General features: G+C 38.7%; 1 protein-coding gene across 4 annotated transcripts in view; it reads right to left on the minus strand.

The window, feature by feature from the left end:
- Positions 1-18,241, minus strand: part of RAP1GDS1 (Rap1 GTPase-GDP dissociation stimulator 1) — a 107,746-nt gene that overhangs the window by 53,089 nt on the left and 36,416 nt on the right. For 3 of the 4 annotated variants that reach the window (XM_075421475.1, XM_075421473.1, XM_075421476.1), the window contains exon 2: positions 11,208-11,318. In XM_075421475.1, coding sequence (XP_075277590.1) covers positions 11,208-11,318 — 111 coding nt within the window. The remainder of the gene's footprint in view (positions 1-11,207; positions 11,319-18,241) is intronic. The other variant, XM_075421474.1, reaches the window with a different exon arrangement.

An 18,241-nucleotide genomic window follows, 5' to 3' on the forward strand; every position in this document is an offset into this window, starting at 1 on the left:
AATATATACAAGCTTTGCCTTCAATGAAGAAATATGCACATCAGTACTTCCACAGACATGTCACAGCAGAAGGCAGAGTATTAAAGTCAGGCAGCTCAACACCCCTGAGTTCCTGAACTGGATCTAGTTTAGAGCACTGACTAATAGTTTGGTGGATTTATCTGAGCTATTAGATCCCCCGCTCTCCCTTTCTGACTCACCCTCTGCAGGAGGTAACCACTTTGGTAGCACAGTTGCTGCAAGAGTTTGATATTAGTGCCTCAGCTGCCAAGTTCGTTATCTGGCATCTTAATGCAAATGTCATTCACTAGCATCTTCATATTTTATACTCGGCCTTTGTGGACATTTTAATCTGCCTCCTCTGTTACTTGTACTAACTGGACTTCTTAAAGGACCCTGGGTAAAGCCTTAAGTATCCTCATGCTTTAGTTTTTCAATTTGTATAACAGAAATACTAAGTCCATAATGTAAAATCCTTTTTCCAAATTCGATTTAGTTTAAAAATCAAATCAGATTTGAAAGCTGTGTATTATATATGCAGGAAATGTTTCATACTCTTTTTAAGCAATCTCTTAAGAGTGTTGTAAAGCAAGCTCAAATGCCTGCTGTAAAATTTTGCCCAGTGTTTACTGGAAGAGTACGTCTACATACAAAGGAATTTTTTTAGCTACTGATACTTTTAAAAAGTTTTGCTGCCAAAGTAGCGTAAGGAAAATCTAATCTAAAAACGATCCCATTTATAAGTCATAAGGAACTGGGACAAAAGTAAGACCTGAAATTGTGAATTACATGATCTCTAAATACAATTTTTTGCTAAAAGCAGGCCTTTTCCTTTGCTTCTGCATTGCATTTCAAAAATGCAATCTAAAAAGAAATTTTTCAGTTGTATTATGTGGAACTGCTATTCACTGATGCCTTCTGCAAAGAAAAAATATGTACTATTTAATCTTTATTTGGCACATTGTGCATTCAATGAATACCACTTGAAATTTAACGCTTGGATAAACATAATTTAACTATCTGGCTCTAACTAAATACATCACTATTAAGAGGAATTTATGTAAAATATAATCCCACTAAGCAGCAGTGATTACCAGTCAGTATCATTACGGTATGCCAGTTTACTGGGAGACAGTCCAATAAAAAGCAGTCACCTTGATTTAGTATGTTCCAGTTAGATAGGTATACTGTAATAATATATTACATACAGCACTTAGCATGAAACATTTCTGGATTATGTGTATACAGTGCTATGAAAAGGCAACAGCTTCATGAACTAAGATGCACCAAACATCCTTTTCCAGCAAAAAGAAGAAACGCTTTATTACACAGTATCTGAGCCAAAACTCCCTCTTACAAAATATCCATCAGGATCCCCAACTTTCAGAAAGGCCTTTGACTAGAAATCTTCTCAGGTAAACTTAACGGATTGCAATAAGCTTAACTGGCTGAGCTGGCCCAATTCAATTTGAACCTCTGGCTCCACAACAAGAGATTATTTGCATCAGGGGCAGACTAGAAATTCTTGCTTGTATTAGTACGCCGGTCTAAGATGCAGGTTTTTTGTTTGACAGCTTCCTACCAGCAAATCTTTACTGCTGATTCAGCTATTTTGTAGCCAAAAGCTACAAAAATGAAATAAAGTCTGTTTTGTTGGTAATCTTACTTTGAGGGACACGGTGTAAGGTGTTGTAGCAAAGGAATGTTTTAGCCACTAGAAACTGCATCTATACTATGATGGTTTCCATCCTCGCTAGTGCAAAAGCAGGCCTAAGCCTTCCCTAGCAGGAGAATATAAAATCTTCCTCAGGGTTTTACGTATGATATTCATTTTCTCACCAAAACTATCTCTCTATAAGAAAATGCTCCTGTCAAATTTTTTTTCCTCTGTCATCCATTATCACCATTTATGTGAGCATAAGACTTGATTTTATGCATACAAGCCAATCAAAATGATTTTTGGTCATGCAAAATATTCCCAATTATGTTAAATGTTATATTAATTTCTATTAATATAGATGTTGTAAAACATAGTTCAATGGCAAAAAGCTAAATGCTTATGCCATGCTTTTTCCTTTAATTTTATAGCTTTATACTCCCCATCAAGAAAAACAGGTTTATAGGATGCTCAGCAAGGACAAGGTACTAAGAAATAAACTGGAAATACACCTCTGAAGGAAGAATACTTTCCTTGACACCTATTATCGTGCAAGAATCAAGACTGGCGGTGACCCAAAAGAAAGTAATTGCTAAAAGAGGCTGTACATATTTTGGCTCTAAATATGCAAATGCTTTGCCATGTATATAGCTTTATGCATACAAATATATCTCTTGAGCTCAATCAGACTACCAGAATGTAAGAATCTATGTTCTTAAATGTAAGAATATATGTAAATGTTGGCAGAATCAGGACCTATCTTTATATTCCTTTCACTAATCTTACTCTGTGCTCCTGAACATGTGTGCTGCAGTAACATACTGAGCTAAATCAACAGAGATTCTGAGCTTTAGCAGCTATTGCAGAAGTCAGAGGGAATTATGCAGATATGGCGTCCATTGCTGCTTATGTACCTGCATTTAGCTTGTTGTCTTGTTTCAAAAATTTTATCTTTAAATCTGTTTCTCCCTTCTCCCACTTCTCTCCTTTCTCTAAAAAACCTTATACACTACTTTGTTCCTTGTTACTCATCCAATTACTTTAATTTCTTCCTTTTTCATTTCTGTTCCCTCTCCTTCCCTTGGTTTGAGTAGACATTAAATACATTATCCCTGCACTACTAAAGTCCCAAGAAGCTGGATCATTAGCAGTTGCTAAACAGATACCAGTTCATGGCTCCAATATGCAAAGAAAACAAGGTACTATGGGTAGCTCAGTGGTACTCTTAGTATTTTTGTAGTTTCCAAGACAAACCAGGAATAATAAAGTAGTGAAATCTTTGTCATGGGCTAAGGCCACCACATTCCTAATGAGTACTTTAATCTCAGCAGGTAACTATAGATTTCAGTAGACAATAAGCAATAATACTGTTTTGGTTTTGACTTTTTGGAGGAGGATGTTCTCACTTTCATCTGCATATTTCCTTTTCATGGATATACACAACAAATGTCTGTTGCTTGTTTGAATGTTCAGGCTGGGACATTTAATATCGGGGCCAACATGCAGGCATATGTTTGCTGTGTCTGAGTATGCATCCATGGGTGGCCTCCTCCTTCTCAGATCACAGGTGGGTGACATATCATTAGAGGGTAGACCTGAGGAGGATTAAAAATCCACCTGGAAGAGGGACTGCTTGCTAAGAAGATAGGCAGATGCTAAAGATCAACAAGGAGAAAGAGAACAGGGAAATGCTATCTGTCATTGGTCTTAATTCTGCTAATTGTCAGTTGTTTTAATAGGCCACAGATCCAGTTGGTACCATAGCCTACCCACTTGCTTGTGCTATGTCACCTCGATGTGCTTGTCCATCGGCTTGTGTTGTTACAGCTTACTTGTTAGTAAAGTATATTAAATCTGTGGGGATGCCAAGTACTCTTTTTTTATTTATATGAAATAACAGTAGCCAAAAATTAATCCTACATATGAGGGTCAGAATAGAGCCTATTACTGTTACTGTTTTGTTTTAAGCTATAATGCTGTGCAAGCTTTCACAGTCATGAAAGTATTGTTACTTGGTCACAATCCACATGCAATGATTGTTGCCTCATTTTACTCTTATTCTGCTCAGTCTCTTCAAAACAGAGAAAGGCTAGTTTGGTTATGTTCAAGGATAGGTTTGCTTGAGCAAGCTGTGAAATGTGGAGTGTTTTCTCCATGCTTCAGAAAGGGAAAGGAGTGAGCTTAAAACGTCTAGCCAAAGGGAAAAAATGAAAATGATTTCAGGTAATGTTTATACCTTAGAATAACTCTGCTAGGACAAAAGTTCTACAACTTAATTTTTTCTATGTTTGGGGTGGTACGTTAGTATGTCTTTTACTTTGATACTAATGTGTGAGAGAATCATGGAAACGAAAGATGAAATGACTACTGCTTAATCTTGTGTGCACTAAAGAGGTACATGATTTCACGGAAATCAGATGGCACTCTCATGCGCTAAAAGTTAAGCACATAGCTGCTTATCTGACTCTGCAATGAATAAATAAGTGCATGGACACTGAACTGTCAAAAATGGCCATAAAGGGAATAGATAAAAATAGGTAAAGCTCTCATTTTTTTCATAAATCAGAGGCACTAATAGTGACAATAATACATCTAAAAATTTCAAAGAAGTGGAATTTTTTTTTTTGGTTGAACCCTGAATTTAACAAGTACAATATATTGTCTCTAAATTCTCCATTATTTTTCTGCTCCAGCAGAAGAATTGTTCCATCTTCTACGGCCAGTGAAGATCAGAAAAAGGAACATCAAGTACAGGAAGAGCATGAGCACTAACTAAATTCAACAACACACGGAAGCCACAGCTATAAAGAACAGAATAAAATTAAGAATTTCCAACTCAAATATAACCTCTGTGTTAACATATGGTTGTGAGAACTGGAAATCCACCAAAACCTTAAAGACAGGAAACTAGATGCCTTTGAAAGCAAGTGCCTACAGAAGATTCAGGGCATTGGATGGGAAGTTTCATCACTGATGAAGAAATGTGAGAAATCTGCAGTCTCTGCAGAAATCCAACATTTTCTTAAGCACTCCAGATGCTAACACATCCTCCTCTGTGATGCCATCAAATAGGAACCAACGCATTTCAGAAAACCCACTGGTGACTTTCAAGAGAAAACCTGAACAGAAGCTTTAGTAGGAGGGCTGAGCTCATGATCTCCACACCATAAAGCTGAAACAACAGGATGTGATGGCAAAGGCTTGCTAGCAGTTGCCCGGGAAGTTGTAACATAATGCTGTTTTCTCTTATACAGCGCAGTGAGTATATTCAAAACAAAACATGGCAGCAGTATATAGCCAAAATATGTTTTAGGGCAAAACAAAATAGCATAAAGAAACTGTGTTCATACAGGAAGAAAAATGACATGCCAAAGAAGCCTTAGAATAATGCTGAAATTTCCAGTTTCAAACATGAATTTAAAATTTTCATGTGTCATTTGATGGTTATTACCAGTTATCAGCATAGTTCAACAAATATAAAATAGGGCATCTTAGCCAACCACATCTTCAAAGTAAACTGCATTATTTTAAACTTTCTTCTTCGAACTGTAAGAGCTTTCCAAAATTTCTAAATCCCTTTCAATGCTGAGGCCCTACCCTCACACTTAAGCTTACCTTTATTGGTCAGATTTTGCTTAACCATTTTTACAAACAAACTTGTAAACTCCTACTCTTAGCCTCCCAAAGAGTATATGTAAAAAAATGTTTCAAATGCATGTGCTAGCCTTTGCACTTCAATTATACATCAGATATTTTTCAGAGCCAGGTGCTGAAGGCTGGGATTAGTGGGCATTTTCAGCCTCTTAGACTGAGTATATCAGAGCCAAAAATAACGTTCTCAGCAGATTTTCAGATTTTTCATCTGTCAAAACTGGGTTATTTATGTCTGCTGTAACCTCTTGTATCTGAAACACAGCATGTCTGGACTAGCAATAACTTTTTTGTGTGTGTGTTACTGCAATAATTATGTCCCCAAAGGCCTGTGGTTTAAAAGAAAATCTCTGTTTCCTTCTTTTTTTCTTTTTCTCAGGCATTCCTTTATCGTGGACCTCTATTTGAGGATCTCAGGATAACTGTACTTTTTGATAGGCACAATATTTATGAGATGGCTTTTAATAGGTATAAATCTCTCTATGTTGATATAAAATGATGGCCAATATTTTCTGCTGTATTTCCCTATACAATACAATTAACCTACTGTTTCCAAAATCCAATAGTACATACCCATATTTTTCTTTGGATGTGAGATACAACATAAAGCATTTACTGCTTCTTTCCAGAAATGTAAGTATACAATCTTTCAGAATACTTTTCTCCAGTGCAGAAGTGCTGTACTCATTCTTTTGACAAGTTTTCTTTAAAAAATAGATTCCAAGCTACGAAGCATATGTTAAGCTATCATATTTTTTCTGTTACTTTAGCCTACCATTGAGTAAGGCTTAAATTGAAAATATCCGAGCCAAAAAAATCATAAATGGTTGAAGTTGTACCCATTGTCTCACAGAACTTTTTCTACACATAACTTGTTCAGTTCTAACTCCTATATTCTTTGCATTATGATAGTAAATCACGTAACATTGTGCTTTTAGAACAAAACTCTTGAAATCAAAAATTGTTTTCTTTTTCACAGTAGGTTTTGGTTCCAAAATAGAAAGTAACTTCAGCTTGTAACATTCAGCTGGTTTCTATTATTCAAAAAATAATCATATTCAGTAATATACCAAGTCTAATGATGCCACTGGAGCTGGTGTTTAATACTGTCATTTTTCTACAGTATTTGCACTGAGAATTTCTGTTGGTCAGGAAAGCAAATATACCTCTCTTGCATCTTCAGCCTAACTTTCAGAATCACTTGTACGTAGGATAATGTTCCTCTGTAAGTTGTCATTAAAAACAACCCCACAAAATACCCTTTAATTCCAAAGTTGCTAAATATGACAGAAACTTTGCAGAAATACCAGAGCAAATAGAGCTTTCACAACTATGGCTAAGACCTCAACGTAGGTGGCTGTGGGCTGCGGAGAGGTACGTGGCATTTGTGTGTTGGTGAGAGGGCAGCCTGAAGCCCAGGGGGAGGGAACTTGCTCACCCTTCTGCAGTGAGCACAGAAAGGTGACACAACTGCGTTGCTCTGAGAAAAATGCATCCAGATTCACCTACCAAAGCTCTCCTTCCCGCAATTTCCTCCTGTGGATTTTTCTGTAGACTTCAACTCTTTTCTTTTTTACACACATTGTTATAAAGCAGCTACAAGATAAGATCCTCCTGGAACCCATGGTAAGGCACATACATAAAAAATAAGGAGATGATTGGTGACAGCCAGCATGGGTTCACTAAGGGCAAGTCGTGCCTGACACATTTGGTGGCCTACTACAATAGGGTTAACAGCATTGGTGGATAAGGGAAGAGCAACTGATGTCATCTACCTGGACTGGAGCAAAGCATTTGACACTGTCCCGTGCAACATCCTTGTCTCTAAATTGGAGAGACATGGATTTGATGGATGGACCACTCTGTGGATAAAGAATTGGCTGGATGGTCACACTCAGAGTTGCGGTCAATGTCTCGATGTCCAAGTGGAGACCACTGACAAGTGACATTCCTCAGGGGTCAGTATTGGGATCAGTGCTGTTTAACATCTTTGTCGGCGACATGGACAGTGGTACAGGCTGGGCAGAGAATGGATTGAGAGCAGCTCTGAGGAGAAGGACTTGGGAGTGCTGGTTGATGAGAAGCTCAGCATGACCTGGCAATGTGCACTCATGGCCTAGAAGGCCAACCACATCCTTGGCTGCATTCAGAGAAGCGTGGCCAGCAGATCGTGGGAGGTGATTCTGCCCCTCTACTGTGCTCTGGTGAGACCCCACCTGGAGTCCTGCATTCAGCTCTGGAGCCTCCAGCACAGGAAAGACATGAACCTGTTGGAACGGGTCCAGAGGAGGACCACGAAGATAATCAGAGGGATGGAGCACCTCTCCTATGAGGATAGGCTGAGAGAGTTGGGGTTGTTCAGCCTGGAGAAGAGAAGGCTCTGGAGAGACCTTACAGCAGTTTTGCAGTACCTGAAGGAGGCCTACAAGAAAGCTGGAGAGGGACATTTTACGAGGGCATGTAGTGATAGGACAAGGGGACAAGCCTTAAACTGAAAGAGGATAGGTTTAGATTAGACATAAGAAAGAAAGTCTTTGCTATGAGGATGAGGCACTGAGGCAGGTTGGCCAGAGAAGTAGTGGATGCCCCCTCCCTGGAATTGTTCAAGGCCAAGTTGGATGAGGCTCTGAGCAACCTGGTCTAGTAGAAGGTATCCCTGTCCATGGCAGGGGTTTAGAACCAACCCAAACCATTCTATGATTCTACAATTCTATAGTTATTCCTCTGCCATTGTTGCCTCTTTCATCCTAAAGTCCTCCGTTTTATTTAGTACCTCAAACTAGTTCATATATGACTGGCCTCAGCCAGAAGTGCCGGTGAAAGATAAGAACTAAAACATCTGCATAAATAGGAATATACGTCTCTCCAAACAATGTCTCCTAAAGAAACCATCTGTGCAGGATTTTCAGACCTGGATCTCAGATGTGAAAGGCTATACAACTATCTCTTTAGACAAATACTAGCTAAAACCATTTGAACTTGGCTTGCCAAATATTTACCAGCAGTTAACACATTCAGCAAACTATTTGATTCACCCTTGTGTAGTATAGAATGTGTGTGTGCATACACCTTAATTTGACTGGTGTGACAAATGGCAAAATAGCTCGTAAAGCCAGACAGGAGATATCACGTTCCAGGGCACTACGGCCTGTCTGGGATTATCAAAAGAGCAGCTGTCAGGAGCAGTGTGAAAAACAAAAGAAAAAGCAGAAGATTACATAAAAAGAAACTAAAAGCTACCATATTCATCATAACTTTGCTATCCCTTTCTATATGATAGACAGTATGGGAAGAAAGTAGTTTGTAATGTTTTAACATAATGAAAAATTAAAAGACTGTATGCATAGTAAATGGAACTATAATTGTCACTGTATTGTTAGAGACTAACGAATTTAACTTATGTTTCCGCAGCAACCAGAACCCTATGCTGCATGCCTGCAGTTAGCAATCAAAAGCTGTGTAATGCTCTCTGAAACATTCATATGTACATGCAATATGCCCAAACTGAAGTTGTGGAAACCACTATGAACTCCAAACGAAATCACAGTCCTATAAAATTCTCTTAAAATAAACTCTATTCCTTGCATGGCTTATTTTTCTAGTGTTTAATATGATGATTTACTGAACTATAATCAGAATGTATACTTTATTAATATAATCATACACATGGGAATATACTAATGGAGAGCAGAATAATTATTTGAGAAATCTTATTTAAAATATTTATGTGTCATAATTAACATGTAGTTTTATCCAGTCTGATTTCTAATTATTATTACACAATAATTTATACAGAGACACAGAGGTACAGTGTGTATCCCACATCTATATGATATCATATATATGATAATACACACTGAATCAATCAATAAATAAAATCCTTATGAAGATGTTAAGTGGATGGATGATAACTATGAGAAAGGATATTCATTGGTTGGTTGGTCAAAGGAAATACAGTCATAATATATTGGGAGCCCAATAATAACTCATAGAGACTGCAGCGTTTAGAAAGCTGATTCTATATCTATTTGTTGAATCAGTCTATTACATGCCATTTACCTCATAAACTCTTAAGCCTTTGAATGTACTGCTGTTCTCACAAATTTATTCCAAAATAGAAACCTGTCTCCTATGAGGATTTTTTTTTTCCAAATTATCAGAGTATCTTGACAGCTAAAGCCTGTTGTCCAAAAAGACTCTGCAAAATTTAGGTACTACAGTATCTAATTCACTTGAAAGGGAATCGATACACATGCTCCTAAACCACCAGCAAGATGTTGAAAAAATTGTCTCATCTAACCCATCCAATTTTCAGTGAGTTATTTTAGTTGCCATCAATGTTGGGCAACTGAAAATATGTGGAGATGTACATCCCATGCAGCTCAGCAGGGTTATATTCATGTTACTGACTTGCACACAAAGAACACGGTAGATGCTGGAGGGATTATAGCTACATTTTTTAAAACTACCCTAAACAGAGAGGTCAAAATCCTAATAATCTGCTTTTCTGATCTGGCAGCTATGAGACTAGAAGAGAAAAGATTTTGGAAGGAAGAGCAAAGCCCTAGACTGAGATGGAAGAGAGTAATCTGATTAGAAAGAAGCATCGGTAAGTTTGCTGTACATTAGTCAAAATTATTTTGCATCTGTCAAACTTGTTCTGTGACATAGCCATGTGACCTTCATAGGCAAAATGGTAAACTCTGTTATTTACACTAAGCACTTTGTCATGTTTCACACCATCTTCTTTTTAGTGCTCATTATTTAAGTATTAGACTTAAAAGTACTGAAAATACCAAATCCAACTGGAAATTGGATTAAAGTATTGGATGTACCTTATAAACAAACCTATACGACAAATGATTCAGCATCTTCAAAAAAGGTTGACCATAGGTTGACCTAAAACCCAAATATTTTATTATTTCCTGGCTGACATCTCCTTGCAAAATAATCAATTAAAAAACCACTATCATTAAATGCAGAGACTGTTATAATCCATATTTCATTTGATATGGATGGTGCTTATATTCTATTGTGAAAAACCTCATGAAGTATTTTACATCAACTAAGCCAAAAGGCTTAGTGATTTATAGAATACCATCATGGGAAAGAAACAAGACTTATTAATAGTATGTACTTTTGGGGGTATTGATATTTACAAAGGACTAACATTTTTTTTTAAATAAAGAACTTCTAATTGTGGCTTGTGTCTATCCTGACAAGTTTTTCAACCTGAAATTGTACACAGATTTTTCTTCTGCCACCATCTGAAGCGCTAAGAAAGTTAAACTCAGAAAAGTCTTGTAAGCTGTCATCTCCATTTACCATACCTTTCTGCCTACTGTGAGTGGGGACACACATTCTACAGCTTTTGGTAAAAAAGACATCTTGTTCCATTCTTAAGTTATTTTTGTTATCATACCACAGGTCAAATTTGGACCATCTTTGGATATCTAGCCTATTTCTGCTAATTGAGACTACTGGAAATAAGAAATACGTGATCACAAATATGAGGAAAAATACATTACAAATAGGAAATTATGCTCTTTTAACCAGAATTAGCAAGCTGCTCCCACATCTCTCTCCCCATCCTATCAGGCTTATTTGTCCATCCCTGTTCTTTGTTTCTTGAGTGATCAAATGGAAAAGTAATTGTGCTGCTTCATCATATTGGAAGAAGGACTGGACTACAGCTGTTCCAAATATCTAGGTATTTACTGTCACTGTCTTCGATACTACCTGAATGTTACAGTTATATGGGTTATAAAAAACAAAACCCAGAACAGCCAGTCCAGCAGCCTACTGCTTGAGTCAGTATTTCTCCTTCATTTTACTACCTCCATTTTAATTCAACGATCTCGTTATACAATTTAAAATTTGAAAGGTCCATACAACTTACTGTTCTGTGCCAGGGCTTGAAGCAGACAGTCCAAGCATCCCTCCAAGCTATCTGCTGTGCTGTCAGAGGTTGTTATCTTCAGCTTTTTCAGGGCATCACTTAAATTATCTGCTTAGTAAACACAAAGAGAAGAGAAATCAGTGTCCTCCTCAATTTAGTAACAGTGTTATAGCCTTAAATGTAAGTAGTTACTGTAGAGTAAACAAGATCCTGTTATCAATGAGAAAGGCATGCATGGTCTGTATTCTGAGGATACAAAAAGCCAGGAGCCAAAGGTTATAGATGAAATTAAACTTTTCAAATGTAAATATATATTTATCATTCTGCATCTGAGACCAGGATGCCAGCAGGCATTTTATGAAATGCCACTGAACAGCAATTTAGCCATCAATATTTTCTCAGCCTAGTTGGTGCAGAAAACCAGCAGCCATTTCTTTGCTTCTATCTTTGTGTGTGGTGAAAAAATATGACGGAAATAAGCAGGTCTTGAATTTTTTGATGAATAACGGGAAAGTAATTGAAAATACCATTTTCTGTATGCTGTGTAGGCTTCCATCTTGGCTATGCATTCACAGATCCCTAGTGCTAAGCTTATAGCCTTTTACGTATTTTGCCATTTTCCACCACAGTGTTACAAGCACCATTGTTTACATGAACTATGTTAATTCTTTAAAGTCAACTGATCCATAAAAACATGTGGCATCTTCTAGAAATATGAAGGTCCTGTTGTGGATTTCAGATAATTAAATAACTATTCCCTCTTCAAAAAAAAAAAAAAAAATAAACAACCACCTAAACCCAAGACACACAATATAATTCTCACTAGATGCACATTTATTCCCATGAAAGTTGGGGGTAGTTTACTGCCGTAATTTTGAGTGCTCTGTCGATTCACGAGCAAGGTATAAATGTTGGCAGCTGCAGCCCGAGTATCTCTGGTCTGCCTGCTGATGACTAACCTCACTCTGAATGGACTATCCTTTTAAAAAATGAGTGCTGATTCAGTTTCCATGCCAACTCTGTCAGTAAGTAGAACGTGTTATTCAAAACAAATAATGTTAAATAATGTTTAGCTGCCTCTTGTTTCCCAGTGACTAATCAAAAAGCCTTGACTCCAGCCCTACAGAACCGTAGGTATAGTTTCTTTCCAGTGCATCACTGGTATCTTCTTAGCCTGAAAGGCAGCCAGTGCTGCCTTAGAGCTTCACACCAACGTAGGAAGCCCCCTTCATAGGCGAGTTGGCAGCCGCTGTGCTTTGCCTCCTCTTCACTTGCCCACACATAGGATGGTGCAAAGAAAAGGAGGCATGGCAAGAACTTCCCTTTAATTGTCTTTGAGGCACTGGCAGCCCAGGGGACAAACAGCAAGCATCCCACAAAGAGGGTGGAATCTCACTCCTCCTGGATCTGCTCTGCTCTCAGCCAAAGCCGTGGCTTTTGCCCCACCTCCATTTTTTATTAGCATATGCTTTTGTAGCCCAATATCCCACATAGATAAAGGTATGATGTTTGATTTTTGATGTGCTCAGTATATAGGTAAGAAATTCATCATGAAATTGTTTATCAGACAGTTAGTTTTTCTGTTCAATAATGAACATGTTCTTAGCTACACTATAGCCAGGAATCCCATTACTCCTAAACGCAGAGAGCCAGCAGCATGCAGGCAACTCTGTAAAAGCTTTTGGGGCAGCTGCACTTCGTTCCGCTCCTCTCAAACCTGCCTCCCTCCCACCTCTCCTCGCTATGCTGAACTGACACCTCCTGGAACAAGCTACCAAGAAAAAAAAAAAGAAAAATGATTTATCATTTTCCCTCATACTGACTTCTGTTACTGTCTAGCAGGCTTATGGCTGCACATGTATTGAATGACACTTCACCAACATACCCTGCAAAGTCTCATTCCCTAAGTAAATTATTCAGGAAATATCACTGGAATTTGTCAAAAGACATAGGTGCAGGGTACCCAGTTACCAGCCCCAGTGCCACAGTTTAACACTGTGCACTCCACCTCCTCTCATACTTTCCTCACCCACCTCCCTCTCATATTACTCTCTTCAGTTTTCGGCTAATATAGCACTAATTCTCTTCTATCCCACAGGGATCTCATCTCCCCTGTACACTCACAGACATAGCTTTGAAAATGCAGCAACCATTTATAGTAAGAGGACTAAATCTACTATGTATGTAAAAAACAGGTGTTCCCACAGTCTGAGGAAGAAGAAAATGCATAGGTGAGAAATTCACCTTAACACCAGATTTTGCAGACAATGGAGAGAGGCTATTGTTATTGGAGATCACACTTCACGAATCAATGGACATGTGTGGCAACAGCATGCCACTTTACTTTTAAAATGTCTGACAAAACTATGTTGCAATATGTGTCAAATTGCCATTTCACTAGATATGATTGGATACTATAAACACTTTTAAAATAACAAATTAAATTAGAAACTATATGCATAAAGTGTGTTTCTGAAACAAATTACAATAATCCTTGATTTTCTAACAAGCCTATAACGCTAAACTTATTGCAGCTTGAGACTTCATCCTTCTGTGCAAAAGAAGAAAATGCAAGTAGGAATACTGTAGAAACAACAGACCTCTTGGCACAATGTCAGAAGGCCACAGGCACAGAGGAAAAAAACACCCTTCAGGAAAGACTTTATTTGCCCACTTTGATTGTTTCTGTCAAAGCGGTATCTCTTTCTAAACAAGGTCAATACCTCAAAAGACTTCTGAAACCTGAGAATTCTGGACATATGCAAAAACACCTTAAACAGATTCAGAGGTTTTGTTATCTTTTTTTTTTTCCTTTTACTGTTTTGAAAAGAACAAAACCTTACAGTTTGATACGACACTGACAGGGATATTCAGAGAGGAAGAGCTGGAGTGTTCCAGCGGTCTCTCACCATATAATCACACAAGGCTTCCTGACTTCTGCTGCCCTGAACCTGTCATTTAGGAAAGAAGCTGCAGATGCTTGTCTTCCATGTACAAAAACCCTGCTGTTTTCTTATGATCATCTCCCGCTTACCTTTCTGCCTCTTCCTGTCTTTCTATAGAAGCTGTTTCCAGTAGCCTTGTTACTGCATAGGCTGATCAAATTCTCAGAGATAAAAACCCATCGGATAAAAACAATATAAGGAATCTTTATTGGCTGAGTGTCAGGGAAATATGAATAAGTAGATTTTGTCAATATGCAAGGTCACGTGAAAGCTCACATTAATTGGGAAGATCTAAGGGGGCAAGGTCAGGATGGTAAAGGTAAAAATAAGGTAAAAATGTTTCCTGTGGCACAGCTGCTCAGTAATCTGGTATCAGGTTGTAAGTCTGGGAGGCATCAAGTCAGAAGTTTAACAGAAGTGTCAACTATTTTGTTGATGACATGACCCCAAGCACAGGGAGTCACTCATACTTACACCTGGCTTACCGGATTGCTTTCAGAATTCGTTCTCTTATCTGGACAGAAAGCCCTGAATCCCACAGACCTTAATCCCATATATCCTAATGATACAAACTGCTAAGTGAGGAAGTGGACTCTGGCAAGAGCTGTCAGACCTGTCTGGCCCATTCCACCTACTGTTGCATTTAGTTTTCACCTGATAACTATTCCTGCACAAACACTCATAAAACCAAGGTGGTTTAAACACTATAGTAGCCTGCATTGCTTTTGGCAGCACAGCATCACTACTGTTTCTTGCAAAATTTTTCTCTCTCTTGTGCAGGCATTTTGACAAATAGTCAGAGACTAACATAAGTGAATGCTTTAATTTTCCATTTCATTTCACCGTGCCCTTTTTTCTGAGAGCTTTTCTGTGACTCATTCCTATTTTCCATCACTAACTTGTTTTATACAGGAGAACTGTTCTTTCACCTTGTAAAAATTTGGTAGTTGATCAACTTCATTTAGGGTCAGGGCCACAGGAATCTGGCTATACTGCAAATAGTTTTACAAGGTACACAATAGTGTACCTAGGGATGCAGATTCTGTGGACAAGAATCAACTTGCTAATTTTGCCTTGAGTTCACAGCATCTTCATCCAAACCACAGAAAAAGTCCAGGCACACAAAAAAAGCATCTTCTAAGACTCACATTAAAAAAAATATTTTGAATGTTTTAGCTGAGTATTTAGATGGACAGTTTTTGTCTGGACAGTTTGTTTTTACATATTTTGTGATCTTTTTCCAGTATAGGTATTTTCTTAAAAAATAAGACTTTGTTTGAACATATCATTAACATTTCCTGTATCTTTTGATTGACACGTAGTATACTGTTGTTATTACATGGACTTAATACATTACACATGCAACTTAACAAGTAAGGAATTAAAAACTAAGAGATACTGAAATGGGACGTACTGAAACAGGCTGATCAGATAAGAGAAGATGTTCAAGCAGTTCTGCTGTTACAGGGATGATGGCTGTATCAGCCTCAGAGCCTTTTGAGTCTGTTTCACTGCCTCTCAGGAAAAAATGAGGCATCAAACTGAGCTTGAGGAATGATGCCATTTTATGGGTCTCCTTGTGTTATAATGGCATAAACGTCTTAAAAATTTAAGTGTGTACATATACATGGACTACGCTTCAGAAATTGCTTCTTTTTCTTGTACAGACTTCAACTTTCTAGAATTTCAGTACAAACTAACCTATATGGAAAATCCACCACTTACCACAGCTGGTTTTGACTAAAAGTGTATTCTGAGGTTATATTATTTGAGATCCTAGGAACTGACACAAAGATCAGACACATAATCCATTTAGGCCAGCATCCAGCTCCCAAGCCATCCTTATCCCACGCTCTTCACTTCCCTTCCGATACCATCTGTGTTTCTACTCTAACACAGACCCCACGCCACCGGCTGAGCACTCCATGCACAACCCTATTCAGTGCTGCCTGAGGACCCCTGTGGTATATAACACCTACACTGCAAATTGTTCCCCCAGCCTTGATAACCTCCCACGGACGATGGTGGTTTGTTGATCATTAAGCTGGCTGCCTGAAGAGGAGTCTCATTTGGTCTATCACTCTGCAGCAGGAAGCCCACCAACTGGTGAGATCTGTAGTATGCCTTTGGTCTTTCATGACCCTAGATGCCCCTTCCCCAGAGAAAGCATAGAAGAATGACCCAAAATTATCAGAGCCCATTAGTCCTCAGGATACAGAATAAGCTGGCAGGAATGCACAGGATGGGTCCTTCTTGAATCTATACAAGGAAAAGCGAAGATGCTTCCCCTTGGATACCTTGTCGGAAGATACCTAGTCCCATACAACAGTTTATCTAGAGACATGCAAAATACCCAAAATATATGCAGTTTATTGAGGACAAAAGAACTTTGTCCTCATGTTTAGGCTGCTGCCAAAAAATACTCCCCCCCTCCTTTCTTTGCAGCAGGTGCCCTCAAGCACTCCCAAGTGTAGAGTGTTTTCTGTCAAACCACCCAAATCTGTCATTAGAAACAACTCCCTGTTCTTAGCCCAGCCAGGAAATTCTGAAACTTGGCATCCGATCAAGATGTAGATATGTGCTGTCAGAGGCTGGTGGTAAAGAATTAATTTTTGATAGGTATTGCCAGGAGAAACTTAGCTGGCTAGTGTCTCCTAATAATAATAGAAGTAACAGTGCTTCTCTAATAGTAGGGAAAGTCCAGTGTGACTCAATGGATTCCCACGCATTTTTACTTTTCTCAGGAATGACAAACAGATGGGCCTGGCAGAAAGCAGGTCCTTGTGAACGTGGTGCTTTACATGCTTCCAGGACACAGCTGGAACAACCTCAATGTGGACCGCATCTGACATACAGACCGGATTAGCAATTGCCTGGTACAGACAGGATATGGATCTGCATGTGCTGTGTGAACCTGTGTTCCATCTTGCTTCTCTGCTACACAATGGCATCGCAGGCCAGAGCTGGGAGATGGAGGTGCTGGCCATCAAAGTAAGCAATTGCCCTTTTTCCTTATGAGGCCATCTTGTGCCTGGTTGCTGTGGAAATTTAGGCCACCTGAGAATTACAGACTCTGCTCTGCAGCTGTTGTTCAGTCAGCTATGTCAGAGAACGATCTCAAGGCACAAAGACAACTTTGAAAGCTGACATATAGGCATGGGAGCTGTAGCCACGCTGGTTATATCTACAGGTGGCTCTTTTCACTGAGCATCATTTGAACAAGATGCTTTTGGCTGCACTGGTGCTCTTGTATGTAACCTTTCCAAGCGACATAGGACTCCTCTTTGGTCCTTAGAGATGTTCCTTCTGTGAGTTATGGCCCCAGTGGAACAGGCAGTCTGAAGCACCCCTGTTCCCTTGAGTCTCTGGAGAAACACAGCATCTCTCCAGGGCACATGGGTGTAGCATGAGCCGCAGGGTGCTGGTCCTGCTCTGCTGCCATGCAAGATGTGTGCTGGCAGCCTGGGGCTATCCCCAGCAGGAGGTCATCTAAACTGCCTGAGGAAGAACAACCAGGAGACCTGGTAAGGCCAGACGAGACCAAATGGTCTATGACAATTCAAAGACCAACAGCTTTGTTGGGAAACAAACAGGAAATAGGACACTATTTTGCCAGTGTAAAATTATTACTATGTGCCTGCATTTTTAATACTGCACACAGCTCTAGGCACCTCATGCTGTAAATGACATGCTACAGAACTAGAAAAAGCATAGATATGGCTGAGCAAAGGCAAGGAACAACTACTCCTCAAGAAGCTAAATATGCAAGGACTCATCATTCTGAAAAAAAGATGGTAAAAAATGAGGGTAAAAAAAATGACCTAGATGTATGGAATCATGAATAGAACTAAGGTCATGAAAAGAAAGCTAATATTTACTGTTTCTCCTAACACAACAACTAGAATATCAAAATGAAATTTTCAAGCAACAAACTTATAGAGAACAAAGTATATTTTCACACCATGCGTAATTAAACTCTGGAACTGTTAAGAGGTCAGAACTATAAACAGATTCATTTAATTTATTTAATTAGAAAAAAAATAGGACAAAATTAAAGTCCATGCATGACTATTAATACTATGATATGCA

The sequence above is a fragment of the Opisthocomus hoazin genome, chromosome 5 (genome assembly GCF_030867145.1).
Source record: "Opisthocomus hoazin isolate bOpiHoa1 chromosome 5, bOpiHoa1.hap1, whole genome shotgun sequence".
NCBI classification, from domain to species: Eukaryota; Metazoa; Chordata; class Aves; order Opisthocomiformes; family Opisthocomidae; genus Opisthocomus; species Opisthocomus hoazin.